Here is a 15,277-nt window from a genome sequence, read left to right as displayed (position 1 = left end):
TTCTTCGGCGGCAAGACAGACCACATATAATGAGTTAAGCTGTATAGATGACCAGAGATGAATTCTTAACATAGCAATCCTCTCCAAACATTCTGACATAACGGCTGTTCCTCCACAAACATCAACAACGGGCATAAATACCTCAACGTGAACAAAACCAATTTGCGAAAGGATAAGAAAACCCCAATGTACAAGCATCTAATTAAATATGTAACATAACAACATAGTCACAAGACCACTCACAGATGATAGATCCATGGAAATGCTGCCATGTGTGTAAAAACAACTATTAAGAATCCCACATCCATTAACTTTTGAACCCAGAGATCTAAAGGGAGGAGGGAGGGAAGAAGGATTCTAAGAACACTGGACAAGGTTCAACTCCACAAACACCAGCTAGCAAATTTGCGTCAGAACCTAGCAGCCACAGGAAAACCTTCTAATCCTTTTTCATGCCCTTCAATGGCCCCCTGGGAATCTTTCTTAGAACTTTAGCATCGAAGACTGCATATTGCTTCTTAATCTCAATCATTGCCTTTTCCGCAAATGCATCTACCTGATCCTCATACTTCTCATAGAAAACAGGTACTGTGTGCAGCAATACAAAAGCTGTTCGGAAAACAATAAAAATCCACATCAAGAACACATAAACATTCATAAGAAAATATAACCAGTAATAGCAAGTTGATTACCAATATAGAACAAGGTCAAGAAGTTGCACCAGCTCCCCACAATAGACAAGACCCATAGACCTGCAATAACCTGATGAAACAGGATGCCATTGCCATCCAAGTTTAAAATGGTATTCTTACAACTTGCAGCCATATAAACATCAGAGGAACAAGAACTATAAGATGCGCAGTTAGAAGTGCAGTGCCATGAATTTTCAACAATCATGCCCCAATATAATAGCTCGCACGGGATTGCTATCATGTTTCAGAATATATATAACGTGTCATGAATTTCCACTCAAAACAGATTTTCTATGCCTATGAGATGACTAAAGCAATCTCAACTCCATTGTGCAACACAAATAAAAATAAAGAGTCTTTTTGGGTAGAAGGCAACATGCAATCCAAATTGAATATGCCTACAGTTTGGCAACACTCTGGTACTGAAACACCAAGACTGTTATTGCATGTAAGAAATCAACTTACACTAAGGAACTTCTTCAGATCCCTTCCTGATGCAATATCCCGAAGGACAGAAAAAGCCCAATTGATCTCAATCCTAAGTGCAGCAGCTATCTGTATAACTGGTTCCTCAGGAATGCGAACTTCTGGAATGTGTGGTGGGGACCTAAGACCCAAAAAAAAAGCGCTATTAGAAAATACAGATTTAAAAACTTGAATGATGTGAATAAGCCAGGACTACAAGCTTACTTGTTGATGAAGGTTGAGGCATTAGACCACAAGAACAGTAAAGCAAGAGTGAGGATCAAGAAGTAGCAAACCAAAGTGAGAAGATGGCATTCAAGCAGTTCAAACAGAACCCATATAGCAGTAGCACCACCAAGCACTCCTGCTGATATCTTCTTGTTCCTCCATAGGAAAATGTCAGCAGCTATTATACAAATACCAATTTGCACACGTTAGACACACAGAAGAAAGACTTGTCAGGTTTCATCCCAAAGGAAATCTAATTCATTCAAGAGAAATCAACTGTTAGTATCATTGCAGCAGGACAACAAATCACAATTCAACTACAAAGCTTGATTCACTATGTAATAAGAAAACTTACAGAGCTAGAAGCTAATAAATTGAGCCAGTAGGAAGTGCTTATATATTTGAACTGTTACTTTAACAACAACTTATTTAAGCCCACAAAGGAAAGAAAATTAATTTGAGCTTCTAATACAATTTATTTAGCTTATTTGTGGTGGGCTTGCGCATCAAGCCATAAAGTTAACTTTCTAGAACTCAAACAACTTTGATAGAACCAATCACATCAACATTCTTTAAAGTTTAACCACCACAATAATAGATTCTCTATCTTATCATCCTCTAGCGAGCACCAAATAGTCAAGACAAAGCCAGATACATTGCTACACACATAGAACTAGATCTAGATCTTCAAAACAAATAACTATCATAAAAGGAAACCACAACTTCATACCATGCAGCAAAAGAATACCCACTTTTAACTCTGTTATCAAAATCAAAATTTGTTAACCTTGCAACAAAATCACACTTGAGAAAAACAGTGAGCAGCAAAAAAAATCATCAATAAAGTTAAACATCAGTAAATCAAACTTAAAAACTTCAGGAAAAAAATGCCACTGGGAGCATAAATTTTAGGTACGTGTTTGGTTACTGACAGACACAGGCGTAGCAGAAGTTTTCTGTTTGATCACAATCAAGATTTGCTATCTTCACAACCAAACACACCATACGATAAAATCACACTAACAAGACACTGAGCATCAGGAGAGTATTCATTAAAAAATTTTAAAAATGCACTGAAAAGGTTTCCCTATCCTCGGAACCAAACATTTCGCACACAAGAACCACAATAAACTAGAAACCTATTGAAAGTTATGAATAAAGAAAACATACGTTTTCCACCACCTAAAACCTTGTGGACGGGCTTTTCACGGCCAAAAAGGCGATAAATCTTCGATTTGAGGGAATCGGATTCCGATTTCGGTTTCCCGTGATCGGAATCAGAATCCGAATCCGAAGACGTATCGTGGTCGTGGATCTTCTCCTTCACAGACTCGATCACAGAATCCTCCTTATCATGCTCTGCCATCTCTCAAACCCTGACCAAAACCCTAATACGCTACCGTTTTGAAAGCAGGAAATGAAGCTTTTTAGCGTTTTTAATACCTTTCGTAGCAAGAGGAAACGAACGAGAGTGTCTTTATGGAGTGGCTTTTTTAGATTTAATCTGAGCCGCTGAAATACTTGGATTGATCTTGGCCGTTGGCAGATCTGGAAACCGGAGTTAGTTGTTTGGGAGGGGACTGGTGAAGAGAGGTAAATGAATGACAGAATGAGGACTGATTTTATAGGTCCGAGGACTAAACGGGTGTTAAATTTGACGGTAAGGAAATGTTAAGTTTTGTACACGTGTGGACAACTGGATGTTTGGTAGTTTTGAAAATCAGAGTACGGCAAGGAGAGTCATAGGGGTTGCTGGATGGTACCGGGTGACATAACCGGACTCCTTGTTTGTTGACACGTGGAGTCAAAAAGCACCGTCTGATTTCTATTATCAATTTAATTTCTTAATACAGTGACCGTTTTCTTTTTCTTATTCCTAATTTAGAACATACTCTAGAGAGGTTTCACGAACAGATCTTTTTTTTTTTTTTTCCAGTTGGAAGATCCGAATTGATTGTTTGGACGAACAGGCCAGTTCAATGTATTTATATAATAATATTATATGGAAAAGTAAAATTATTTGCAACTTGAACCAGAACTAGAAATGGATGGTTATATAATAAATTTACCAAGCACTTTTAATTCGTCTTTCAATATAAACTTGTCTTTTCCGAGAATGCAAAACCTTAGCTGTTAAGCAAACAAATAGAACAGTTGACGGCAGCATTTAAGGATTGGTCACTCATAGGAGGATTAGTAATAACTAGATTACTAGCAAGTTGTAGGATTAAAAAACTAACTTGAAAATTTTAAATCATATAGAAATTAATTTGAAATCATTCAATGATCTTCATAGATCTAGAAGTAATCTGAAAACTTTATCAGATAATTAAAAATAATAAATTATAAAATTTAATTCTCAGTCAATCTAATATTTAAAAATTAAATTAAAAAAATACAAAAAACAATTCGAGTTAATTATGTTAACATATCAAACCGATGACTAGAATCATAAGATAAGGATAATGTTATAGAAAGCAAACAAAAATAAATTACAAAGCTTAATTTCCAATCAAACTAATATCGAATAATGAAATTAAAAGAAAAAAAAATGTCAATTAGAAAATAAAAAAAAAACTCGAATTAATTGAGTTAACATATTAAACTCACATTTTTTGTCACGAGTTTGGGATGACCTTACAAGAAGTAAATTGAAAAAAAATATATAAAACTCAATCTTCAATAATTTTAATGTTGAAAGATGAAATTAAAATTAAAAATAAATAGATTATAACAAAACTAGAGAGAGAGAATTAAGGAAAAAAAAATATTTTAGTGAATGGTGATTTGTGACGAGGGTTTTACCCGCATATTGATACATGCATATTGGATCCACATGGAGACTCGTTGATTCAACTTCTAAACTAAGTTTGGTGTAAAATAAATTGGGCAAGGGTTGGCATGTTATAGCCCAATCAATCTAATAAATATACTATTGACTTGGTCGATTTGGCTAAAACCTAATATGACTTAAAAAAAGCTATTAGAATCATGATGTGTTGAATTGACCCATAACAAAATTTATCAACCATGACCTTATTTTTTAAATTAATTTTTTTATTTAATTAAATGATTATAAAAACAAATATTTATATAAAAAAAAACAATGAATAAAATTATAGGAAAGAAATGCATTTCTTCAATTCAAATTCTATTTTCTTATTAATACATCTCTTTATTGTTTTAACAAAACAATTCTCATATTGGAAGTATTGTTTTTATATAAAAACCTATCATAATCTTATGAGTTTTTTAAAAATATATCCTAATATTTTGTATTTGATTAGAGGAAAATATAATGAATATGATAAAATCATGTAAAAAATGCTTCAAGAAATTAAAAGAACATAAATTTTATTCTTATTGAATATTAATGTGAAAATTATTAGTTCTTATTTTTGTATATTAAGTATATAATAATTGGAGAAAAAATTGTTAACATTCCCATAAAACATATAATATTATTTAAGAATAATGACAAAAGCAAACAGTAATATAAATACCATGTTAAGATTTTTTTATTGTACATTTTAATCAAAATAAAAAAAATAAAAAGAAGTGAGGCGACTGATAAGACTGGTCTGCGCATTTGGCACAATAAAAAAAAAAAGGTTGGTGACTTGGTGCCAACAACCTAACCTTCTTATCATTGTTTTTTTTTTTTTCCTCAAAGATAAATGTCACTTTTATTTTTTTTTTCTTAAAAAATAAAGTAAATGATGCATTACCTATTATTCTTTTATTAAAAAAAAATACAATAGACAACACCATGTCTATTTGCCTAGATCCCAACCAATAAAGAGGTAACTGAAAAATAGGCTTAGATTTTTTGGACCCAAATAAATTAATTTTAAATTTATTTTCACATAATAAACACTCTTCTAATATCAATAAATTAATTTATCAACTCAAAACATCTTTAAATTAATTTAAAAATATAAAATCAAACAAAAAAAAAATATTTCTTAACTCCGAAATGCTTTTTCAAGGACAATAAGGGGTAAAAGCACATGAATAAAATTTCTCTTATTGACACAAATAACAATTTTTTTTATTGTCTACTTTGTCTCTTCTCCTTTGATTTTCAGATATTTGTTTCTCTTTTCTTTCAAATTCAGGGAATATAATGTGAATAAAATGGAGTTTCGGGCCAAAATATAAAAACTCAACAAGCAGGTATCAAAAGTAAAAACCTAAAAACCTGGAGCTTAGGCGCCTCATGAACAGTGTAAAGTGAGAAAAAAAGGCAGTATTTTTGTTGTTTGGCTGTGCGTTTCAACTTGTGTTTTGCTAAATTTTAAAAAATTTTTTTTTTTGCTAAAATTGAGTGTGGTTTGTACTTTTTGGATTGTTTTGATGTGCTGATGTTAAAAATGATTTTTAAAAAATAAAAAAACATCATTGGCATGTATTTCGGCACGAAAAATTATTTAAAAAGCAACCGCTACCACACCGCTCTTTTAAACAGTGCAATACGAGCTGCTCCAAAAAAAACAAGTGTTTTCGCCAGGGAATTTAGTTTTTAATTTAATTTTAATTTTTAATGTAATTGTAATTGTAAAGTAACTGCAACGAGCAGAAAAAACAGGGACAAGAAACATGCAGTCCACGTTATCTACACGATCAAGAGGCCAGAAAATTGAAAAGCAAGGCCATGATCCGTCTATATTTATTCTTGCGTTTCAAAAAGAAATATCATGTTAAGATTATTTTATAGTACATTTTAATCAAAATAAAAAAGAGTTAAGAGAATATATATATATATATATATATATATATATATATATATATATATATATATATATATCTCGAAGGAAACATGGCCGACGCACTTTGCCCGACATAAAAAAAGAAAAGGTTGGTGCTAACAACCTAACATGTAAAGTAACTGCAACGAGCAGAAAAACAGGGACAAGAAACATGCAGTCCACGTTAAGACCAGTTTTGCTAAGAGGTCTAACAGTATAGATTCGAAGGCAATAAAATGATGATGAACGGACAAGAGCACAAGGATGTAAGAAGAATCAAAACTGTGTGGATGGATTAGCTATCTTAAAAAATAAGGCAGCGTGGCATGACCCTCCACCCAGCTTCTAGGCAGCCGAAGCATTCGTCGAAAAAGCAATTGCGTTTAACGAACTATATATTCCCTTATCTACCATTCAGCTGCCCTTCATTCATGCAAAAAGAAGCCATACAGTTACTCAAGTCCAGTTTGTTAACAAAAATATCTTTTCCGTGCGTTTTGGATATTTAGTATTGAGTTTTCAATCTGTTCTTTTATCCAAATATATTAAAAATTATAAGAATAAAAACTCAAATTGATATCACAATAAATAGAAGGTAACCATGAAATTACACATGGCTAGCATGAATTTAGAAGAAATTAAAGGATAAGAGGGGGAAAAATATCATCGAAATCAAACCATAGACCCAAAACCATTATGGACCACCCCAACAAAAAGAGGATAACATGATACTTCCAATGATATAATGGAATGAAGTTTTTGGTTGTCAGGAAGTATTACTTGCGTTGCTTATAGAGCGCGAGTGGCTCCCACACGTTACACGCACTAACTTTTTTATATACATTTATATTTATTTAAATACTTACCATATATTTTCTAAGCTGATGTAATAATAAAAAAACAAGAAAATAATAAAATAATAAAATATGAAAAAGCACTTCAATTCTAGTTTTAATTTGTTTTTGCTTTGAATGTTAAATAAATCATTTCACTATGATTTAGAATTATAAAAATATGAAAAACTCTTGAACACTAGTTTTAAATTCTATTCTGTTATATATATATATATTCCTTATCAATTTAATAATAACCGATAAACTCTATATAAAAACAAAATTACCTCTAGGACCATAGCTAATGAGATTTTTTTAGAAAGATAAAATCATAAATCCATTCTTCTAATCCACAATACAAATCGAGTCTTCTTGTACTCATCTCGAGCACCCTTTAGGATTTGTTAACTGCACAATGAGCCACGCGGCAAGAATCAAGATGCAACTCTGTCGTTTGATTATTACATCATGAAAGCAGCAGCACAGGCTCACAAGGCCAATCCTCATGTACTCATAGTTGCTTCTTCAAGGTTAAATTTTTGCCAGACTTTGACGTACTTCAGGAATCATTCCTTCAAATCTAATCCTTGCTGCTGCTGATAGATTCTTGAGTTGGTTTTCCACTTGGGCTGATGATAAATACTTGGATTGGGCCTTTTGGGCTTTTCAAGGAAGTTATTGTCTTAGACAAAATCCAATCAACATGGAGGAATATTTTGGAGTCTTGAATATCAATTTAAAATCGACAAGTCTAAAAGAGGCTGGGCCTTCTTAAGCAAGCACTTCGCTCGCAGAAACTATCTTATTTGCTGAAACCCTAGTTATTATTAACTTGATTTATTTTTCTGTCCAGGCATTTGCGAGGCCCTGTCTCGGTGGCTTCACGATGGAAATGAAGGTCCACTCAAGATGAAGGAAACTGGGCTGTGCCTCCAAGATATTGCCGATTGTCTGCCACCACTCCTGGCCCCAGACTGCTCTCGAGCAGAGAGCACCTGGGAACCATGGGTTTTCTTTTTAGGTTATTGACGTGTTCTATGCTATCGTTTTATGAGCTAATTTCACTAATAAAAGTTTTCTCAGTGGATGATGAACCATTCATCTCCAATACTTTTGAATCAATTTGCAAAGCTTTTGATAAATTTTGAACTGTATAAAACTAGTCTTGTTTTCTTTTCGTTTTCTTATCAAACTGTCTAGACCTAGTTGGTTCCATGAAAAAATAGTTTTAAAAATGGTTTTTTCTTTTTATAAGACACACACCGTTCCATGCTTCTTTTGAGGAGGTGTTTGTAATTGTGATTTAATATTATATTTTAATAATAATAATTTTTTAACTTTAAATTAATATTTTTTATATTTTTTTTTATTGTTTGATGTGAAAAATAAATTTTAAAAAATAAAAAATATATTATTTTAACATATTTTTATATAAAATATATTTTAAAAAACAGTTTTTATATCGTATTCTAGAAAGTCTTAATCTATTTCTACATTTTGTGCCCGTCGCTGAGATAGAATTGGGACAATCACAAGCTCGTTTAAAATACCCAATATCCTTTATGGAGACCTTTTTGGATTTAATTTTAGCATCCGAAAAATAACATCTCAACAAAAGATCAAACCACTGCTAAAAAAAAAAAACGGTTTGAGATATATAAAGGTCTTGGAAAAATTGGTTATGATATTTTTAATGAGTATATTTATGTCAAGCATAAATTAAATAGAATCTATTTTATAAAATAAATATTAGTATGTCTTAAATAAATCATAAATTATAAAATAAATATTAATATATTTTGAAAAGTGTCAAAGAAACTTTTCAATTCAATAGCTTAAGTTGTTAGGTTGGATTTTCAGAATATAATTTATATTATTCTCTAACATACCCCTTCAAATGAAAGCTACTCTTTGGGCTTGAAACTTATACAAATTCACATTATCTTGTGCTTAATTTTTTATTATTAAATAAATAAGAATTATGAGATTCGAACTCGTGTCTGCTTGGTTATCAAAACTCTGATATCATGTCAAATAACCATCTCAACTCAATAATTTAAGTTGATAGGTGAGGTTTTTAGGATATGATTTTCTAATAAAAAATAAAAATAAACAAACTAGAAAGGCACAAAAACTTATAGAGAAGAGATGTCCTGAATAATGTGGATTTTGTGTAGAAATCACATGCACAGAGTCGGCTTAGATCGGGTTTGGAATGGGGTTTTGTCTTTAATTCTTAAACGTCAAGATCAATTTGAGATGGAAAGTTCCATGCTCTATCTATCCATTGTCTTCTTGTTCTCTTGCTTTCTAGTATTAGGTTTTGTAAACATGAGCAATCTTTTTAGCTCGAAGATGTTGATTGAGAATGCATCATTATTTTGTTGGTATTGTTAAAATCTCATACGCAACTTGTATTGAGATCATTTGCCATTTCCTTTTCTATGTTTTTTTAATCCCAAAATCGGCAGCGTAGTGCCATAAAGGAGGCAGGAAAGCAAGCACCTAGGGAGAAGTACAAGGAAACAATTATGGAGCCGAAATTGTCCTTTGGGTCCCAAGACTGGAAGACGAAAGTTGAGAGGTGTCAAAGAAAAACTAAAGTGAGAAAAAAAAGAGAGAAGAAGACAATAATGGCACAACCTTTCTCGTCAAAAAGAAATGTAATTGCGGCACAGAAAAATGCCGACGTTGTGATTGCCATCATGATTCTCATGGAAGTTTATGTGTGTGTGTGTGTGTGTGTGTGTGTGTGTGTGTGTGTGTGTGTGTGTGAGAGAGAGAGAGAGAGAGAGAGAGAGAGAATAATATTATTTTAATCTATTATTAAATTAAAAAAAAAACCTTTAAAAATTAAAAGTTAGCATTAACACAGATAACATTACCTTCTATACTAAAAAAACAGTTTGGGAAGCTTCACTTAATGTTTTTTTTTTTTTTTTTAATTTTATCATTAATTTTTTGTAACAATCATTTGGATTGTTTTTTGATAGACTAAATCAACTAAATTATATTAAAATAATTCTTACATAATTTAATTTTAAATTTATATTAGACAGGAGTCAGATCTTGAGGTTTTTTTTTTATTAATTTCATTATTTTTTTTCTCGATTCTATTCTTAGTTTTTTTTTTATAGATCAACCGGTTTATCTTTCAACCAGTCAAGTTGAATGAATTATGTCTAAATAATTTTCATATTAGTTAGATAAATAGTTAAAATAAAAGTTTTCAATATTAATTTATTAAATCAGATTTAATAATTACACCAAATAATTCTCTATAATCTTCTCCTTTTTTTTTATTCCACCTCCAGCATAACGTTAAGTTAGTTCTTCCTAAAAGAATTGTACAATTTACATTACTCGAAACCTTGAACGTGGGACGGATTTTATCCTAGATGCCTCTAGATATCCACGACAAAGGAATTTTTTTATATTAAAAATGGAATGTAATTTGTAATTTAACTTTTCTTACATGGAAAATTTGTCTCGTGATCGTGCCAAATAGCTTGGTTTTTCTATCATTGTATTAATATGTTTAGCACTGCAAGCAACTTTATTAACAAGTATAAGTTGTTATCATCACCACACTCAACCAAACTTGTAAAAATCCAGCCACGTGGCTTAACTATATAAAACTCTCATTTGTTATCAATGGATTAAGGTACGATAAACCTAAATTCAGAGGATTCCCCAGCACCCCCATCTACAGTAAAAGATTCTCGAACTCCCCGAGCTCTTATTGCTCCGAAAGCAATTAAAACCCAGAACCTTAAATTCTACTCCAAACTCCAAATGTAATCTCTAATTCGTTGCATATGTAGCCAAAAAAAATCAATACTTTCAAGTCCAGCTGTTGACTTCAGACATAACCACCAACCCAGATAGAATTCCGACAATCAATAACTTAAGATTGCATTCTTGTGATGGAGATTTATGTATATCTAGTATATAGTTATATCTAACGAATAAAAGTTGTTATAGAGTAGCTAGAAAACCTACAGGCAAATACATATCTTACGATGGAGATTGTGTATATCCTAATCAATTCACCGATGACAGTTAATTTACCTTTCTCTACTCCAGTGCAGGCTTCAGGCACAATGTATTAGGTAGTGAAAAAGTCTACTACTTCTAGTCTAAGTAATTTTTATTTTTTTTATTAACTAATATATTTGAGTTAGTTTATCCACGTCCCAACTAGTTCTACAAATCATAAAGTTAACAATCATACAAGTATCCAATTATCCTGAGAGGACTTAAACTTGTAATTATTGAGGAAGTACCAAGTAATATTAGTAATATACTCTATAGTCAATCAGTTGGTCATGTGTAACACTAATTTTATTAATGTCAAATATATTTATTATAAATAAAAAGTTTTTTATCTTTAATATTTAATTATATTTAATCAATAAATTTAATGTTTGATTAATGAATCTAGAATAAAAATAAAATGTATGAAATAAAAATATTTTGTATGAAAAATTATAAAATTTTTATAATTATAAAATTTTTATTCCATCAAATTTTATTTTAAAAATTCATGAGATATAATTATCATTTAAATTATTGTTTTGAGGGGTGACCAGGGGCAGAATCAAAAGGGGCTGGCAGGGGCGAGAGCCCCTTCAAGGAAAAAGGTTTTTTTCCAGCCCTTCTCCTTTAATAAATTAATTTTTTAATTTTAAAAGTAGAAAGTTTTAAATTTAACCCTCCCAAACTAGAACTCCTTCCTCCACCCATGGACGTGACACCTCATAATTTAGTTTGGAGCAAAAAAATGGCCCTCAATCAGTTCAGTGGAAAAGTAGACAATTGATCAATCATCCGGATAGATTCAGTGTTCTTGATACTTTTATCATATATCACTTTCATCCGACTATATACGGAGCTTAGGGATGAAAATATATTATTGTCAGTTCCGAGAGATATAGTTTTAGATTTGTATTTTAGAAATTAGAAGTTTCAGTATTATAAATTTAATCATTAAAAATTTATATAATTATTAATTTTATAATCCATAAAATTAATCGAGATATATAAAAATTGATCTGAATATATATATTAATAAATAAATAAAAATTATATCATCCGGATAAATTTGGTGTATCATATATCACTTTCATCCTACTATATATTAGGCTTAGGGATGAAAATATATTATCATTAATTTTTTAAAAATACAATATAATAGATCAAGTTTTATATTTATTTTTAAAAAATTACTAGTTTGAGTCTCATAAATCTCAAGGTCATTAAAAACTTACATAATTATAACTTTATAATCAATAAAATTAATCAAGATAGATATAAGTTGATCTAAATATATATATATATATATATATAAATATTCAAAAAAAAATATTAAATTGCCCATTTAAGATTCATAAAATGAGGGACCTGAGAAAAGAGGCCTTTCCCTCTAGGCCGAGGTCTCTATATCCACCTCCAAACCATCTTAATCTAAGATCTAATAAACATGAATAGGAATAGCTAATATAAGCACATTCTTACGTAGAAACGTGTATTTTAATCGCTGATTATGTTGAAAAATGTCATCTTTTTTTATACATTTAACTTTAAAATCCTAATTTAATGGTTAAAACACTCTCTCTCTCCCTCCCTCCCTCTCTCTCTCTCAATCTAATAACGTGATTTTAGATGTCATTCCCGATATGAATCGTACGTTGGATTGATTTTTGTGCAAATATAAACTCTTTAAAACATAACTAAATAAATATTGTAGCGCACATGATACATGTAAAGGAAAAGAAAGGTAAGCTGTTTTATGATTTTTAATGTTTTTTAAAGTTTTTTTTAAACATATTAAAATAATATTTTTTATTTTTTTAAAACTTATTTTTAATAAATGATCTAAAATATATACAAAAAAATTAATTTTAAACAAGATTTTCTTGAAACAAATTCTCAAACCGCGTTTGGAATGCAATAAAAAAAAGGCTTAAATGGTGTTTACATAATTCTGCTCCGAAGCTCGCACCCTGGCAACCTACCCTCATAAAGGGTCTTTGACTTGCCTTGTGAAAGAGCATTTCCCTTGCAGTAAAGTTTGAAAGCTTGAGATGAAGCGCCTCTCCCTTTTCCTTTTCAATAAAAAAATTGTATTTGGGATTAGTTCTTTCTATAAAAGGCATACAATGAGCGTCTATAATAAATTACCTAGGATTGGTGATCAAGACTTATCCAATCCAAGAAATTTTAACATTAATTACTGTGAGGGTGTTTTGTGGAAGAAGAAAAAAACCCTTCTCTTCTTTAGTTCAGATAAATAATTCATTATGCTAAGTGCATTTGGGTTTCATGTTGTTAAACGTCGAGATTTCTGCAAAGGCTGATCGTTTCCTAAATATCCATGTGTTGTTAGACATCGAGATTTTATCCAATACATTGAAAAGAAAAATTATTAAGTTTCTTTTTTTAACACTAACAAAAAAACTAAAAGATTTGGTTAAATCATCTTAGCCACACCCACATAACACTACTTATTAGGATAATTTGAATATTATTTTGTGTTTTTTTATTATTTTTTTAATTTTATTATTCATCAACACAATTTTTTTTTTCAATTTCATTATTTAATATTATATTATTTTTTAAATTGTAAATTTTTTTATTGACTGATCCCATAGATTTGATATTTTTTCTTTTAATTTCAATTTTCAAAACTAGATTTATTAGAAATGGAGTGTTATGATTTTTTTTTATCTCTCATATCTTAAAATTAGATCTATTACTTTATCTTTCATCTCTCAAACTTAGAAACTAAAACACTAACAAGATAAAATTTTGAACGAAGATATACGAGCTAAAGTTTAAAAAATGCTCCATGAAAGCCATTATTTCATTATAAATTTTGATCTCATTGTTTCAATTTTTTTTGTAGCAATAAAATATAATTTTATCTTGCCTAGTCAAGTATTAATTTCATGTAAAATTGTTTTTTGTTTTTTTAACATTATGACTACTCCAAGATAAGCTGATTGAAATAAATTATCAAATTAAAATCATAATTAAAATAATGTATGAAGATGAAATTTTTTTAAAAATAGTAATTAAAATAAAAAATGTCTTCATGGAAAAGAAAAAACACAAAAGCAGTGTTATAATGAACGGTGCATAATGAGTGACTTTCATGCATTGTTTTTGGTAAGAGATTTTTTTATATATAATAATTATAATTATAATTGTAATGTATCTGTAAACAAAACAGTTTTATTTATAAATGAGTCTTAGAACTCGAGTCCTAACTCAACCCATTGAAGGATTTGGAAGGTTGTTTGTCAGTTTTGGGGGGTCCATGAAAACAGTTCCCCGTATCGTATCTATGAACAGGTGGGGGGTTGTTAAGATATCGGACGGCTGCTATCAAACTCAGCCACTATTTGAAGAAAAAGGCCTTTTCTCATTGCCCATCAGATAGTGATTCTTTTTATCTGTTGATTTATAATATCAGTAACAGTCTCTATCTCTCGAGGGTGGAGGATGCAACTTTTCTGTTTTGCGTTTTGTTAAAACATCTGTGGAGAGGATGGATCATGGTCCGTATGGACCCACGCATCACTACATCAAATTCTAGATAGTCATCAAGTCACGTTGGAATTAGCGCGAAATAGTAGAGGTCAATGCTTTTTTTTTTTTTTTTTTTTTTTTTTTTATACTATACAAATTTACTAAACCGGCCCAGCTTCTCTCTCAAATTCTAGATAGTCATTTAAATAGGTTAGCCGGGTTAATTTAAAAGAGTATTATTTCAAGAATTTTTTTTAAAAACTTAAATTAAATTTTAGTTGGGTTGACTAGACGCACGTTGACATGTTGGATCGTTTGAATAATATGCTTTAAATCAACTCTTACCTTTTGTAATTCAAAACCTAATTTGGGTCAGTAAATATATTTACATGTCACCGGGTAAACTCACAATCAAATTTAATAAAATTGATTTTAGGGTATTAAATTCAATTTTTTTCAACCTAAGATTTATAAAGAATTAAAAAAACACAAAATCTCCTACAAAAATTATTGTTTAATAAGAATCAAAATACTATTTATTATAATGGTGTGATAACTAAATTACTCCTCCATGAAACATTTAAACGCATTGGGGACAAGGTGATCCTTTTATTATTATGACATAATTATCATTTACAAATTCGATGATGTTAAATAAGTGATATTGTTTTTTATTACACAATATTATTATTAATTTAATCATTAAATAAAAAAAATAATATCTTTTGCTTGGTGCTGTTTTGGTCTCTTTAATTCCTTAAAAACAGTATAAATACTT

General features: G+C 30.3%; 1 protein-coding gene across 1 annotated transcript; it reads right to left on the bottom strand.

Moving 5' to 3' along the window:
* Positions 1-173: 173 nt before the first annotated feature.
* On the bottom strand, positions 174-2,987 carry LOC118034784 (reticulon-like protein B2). The gene is made up of 5 exons (XM_035040192.2): positions 2,556-2,987; positions 1,383-1,563; positions 1,158-1,299; positions 693-762; positions 174-609 (listed from the first exon to the last, which is right to left on the bottom strand). The coding sequence occupies exons 1-5, from the start codon at positions 2,749-2,751 to the stop codon at positions 440-442; spliced, it is 759 nt and encodes a 252-aa protein (XP_034896083.1). The 5' UTR covers positions 2,752-2,987; the 3' UTR covers positions 174-439.
* Positions 2,988-15,277: the final 12,290 nt, after the last annotated feature.

The sequence above is a fragment of the Populus alba genome, chromosome 3 (genome assembly GCF_005239225.2).
Source record: "Populus alba chromosome 3, ASM523922v2, whole genome shotgun sequence".
Classification (NCBI taxonomy): domain Eukaryota; kingdom Viridiplantae; phylum Streptophyta; class Magnoliopsida; order Malpighiales; family Salicaceae; genus Populus; species Populus alba.
The sequence above is the reverse complement of the archived record's forward strand: the minus strand, read 5'-3'. Positions and strand labels throughout refer to the sequence as shown.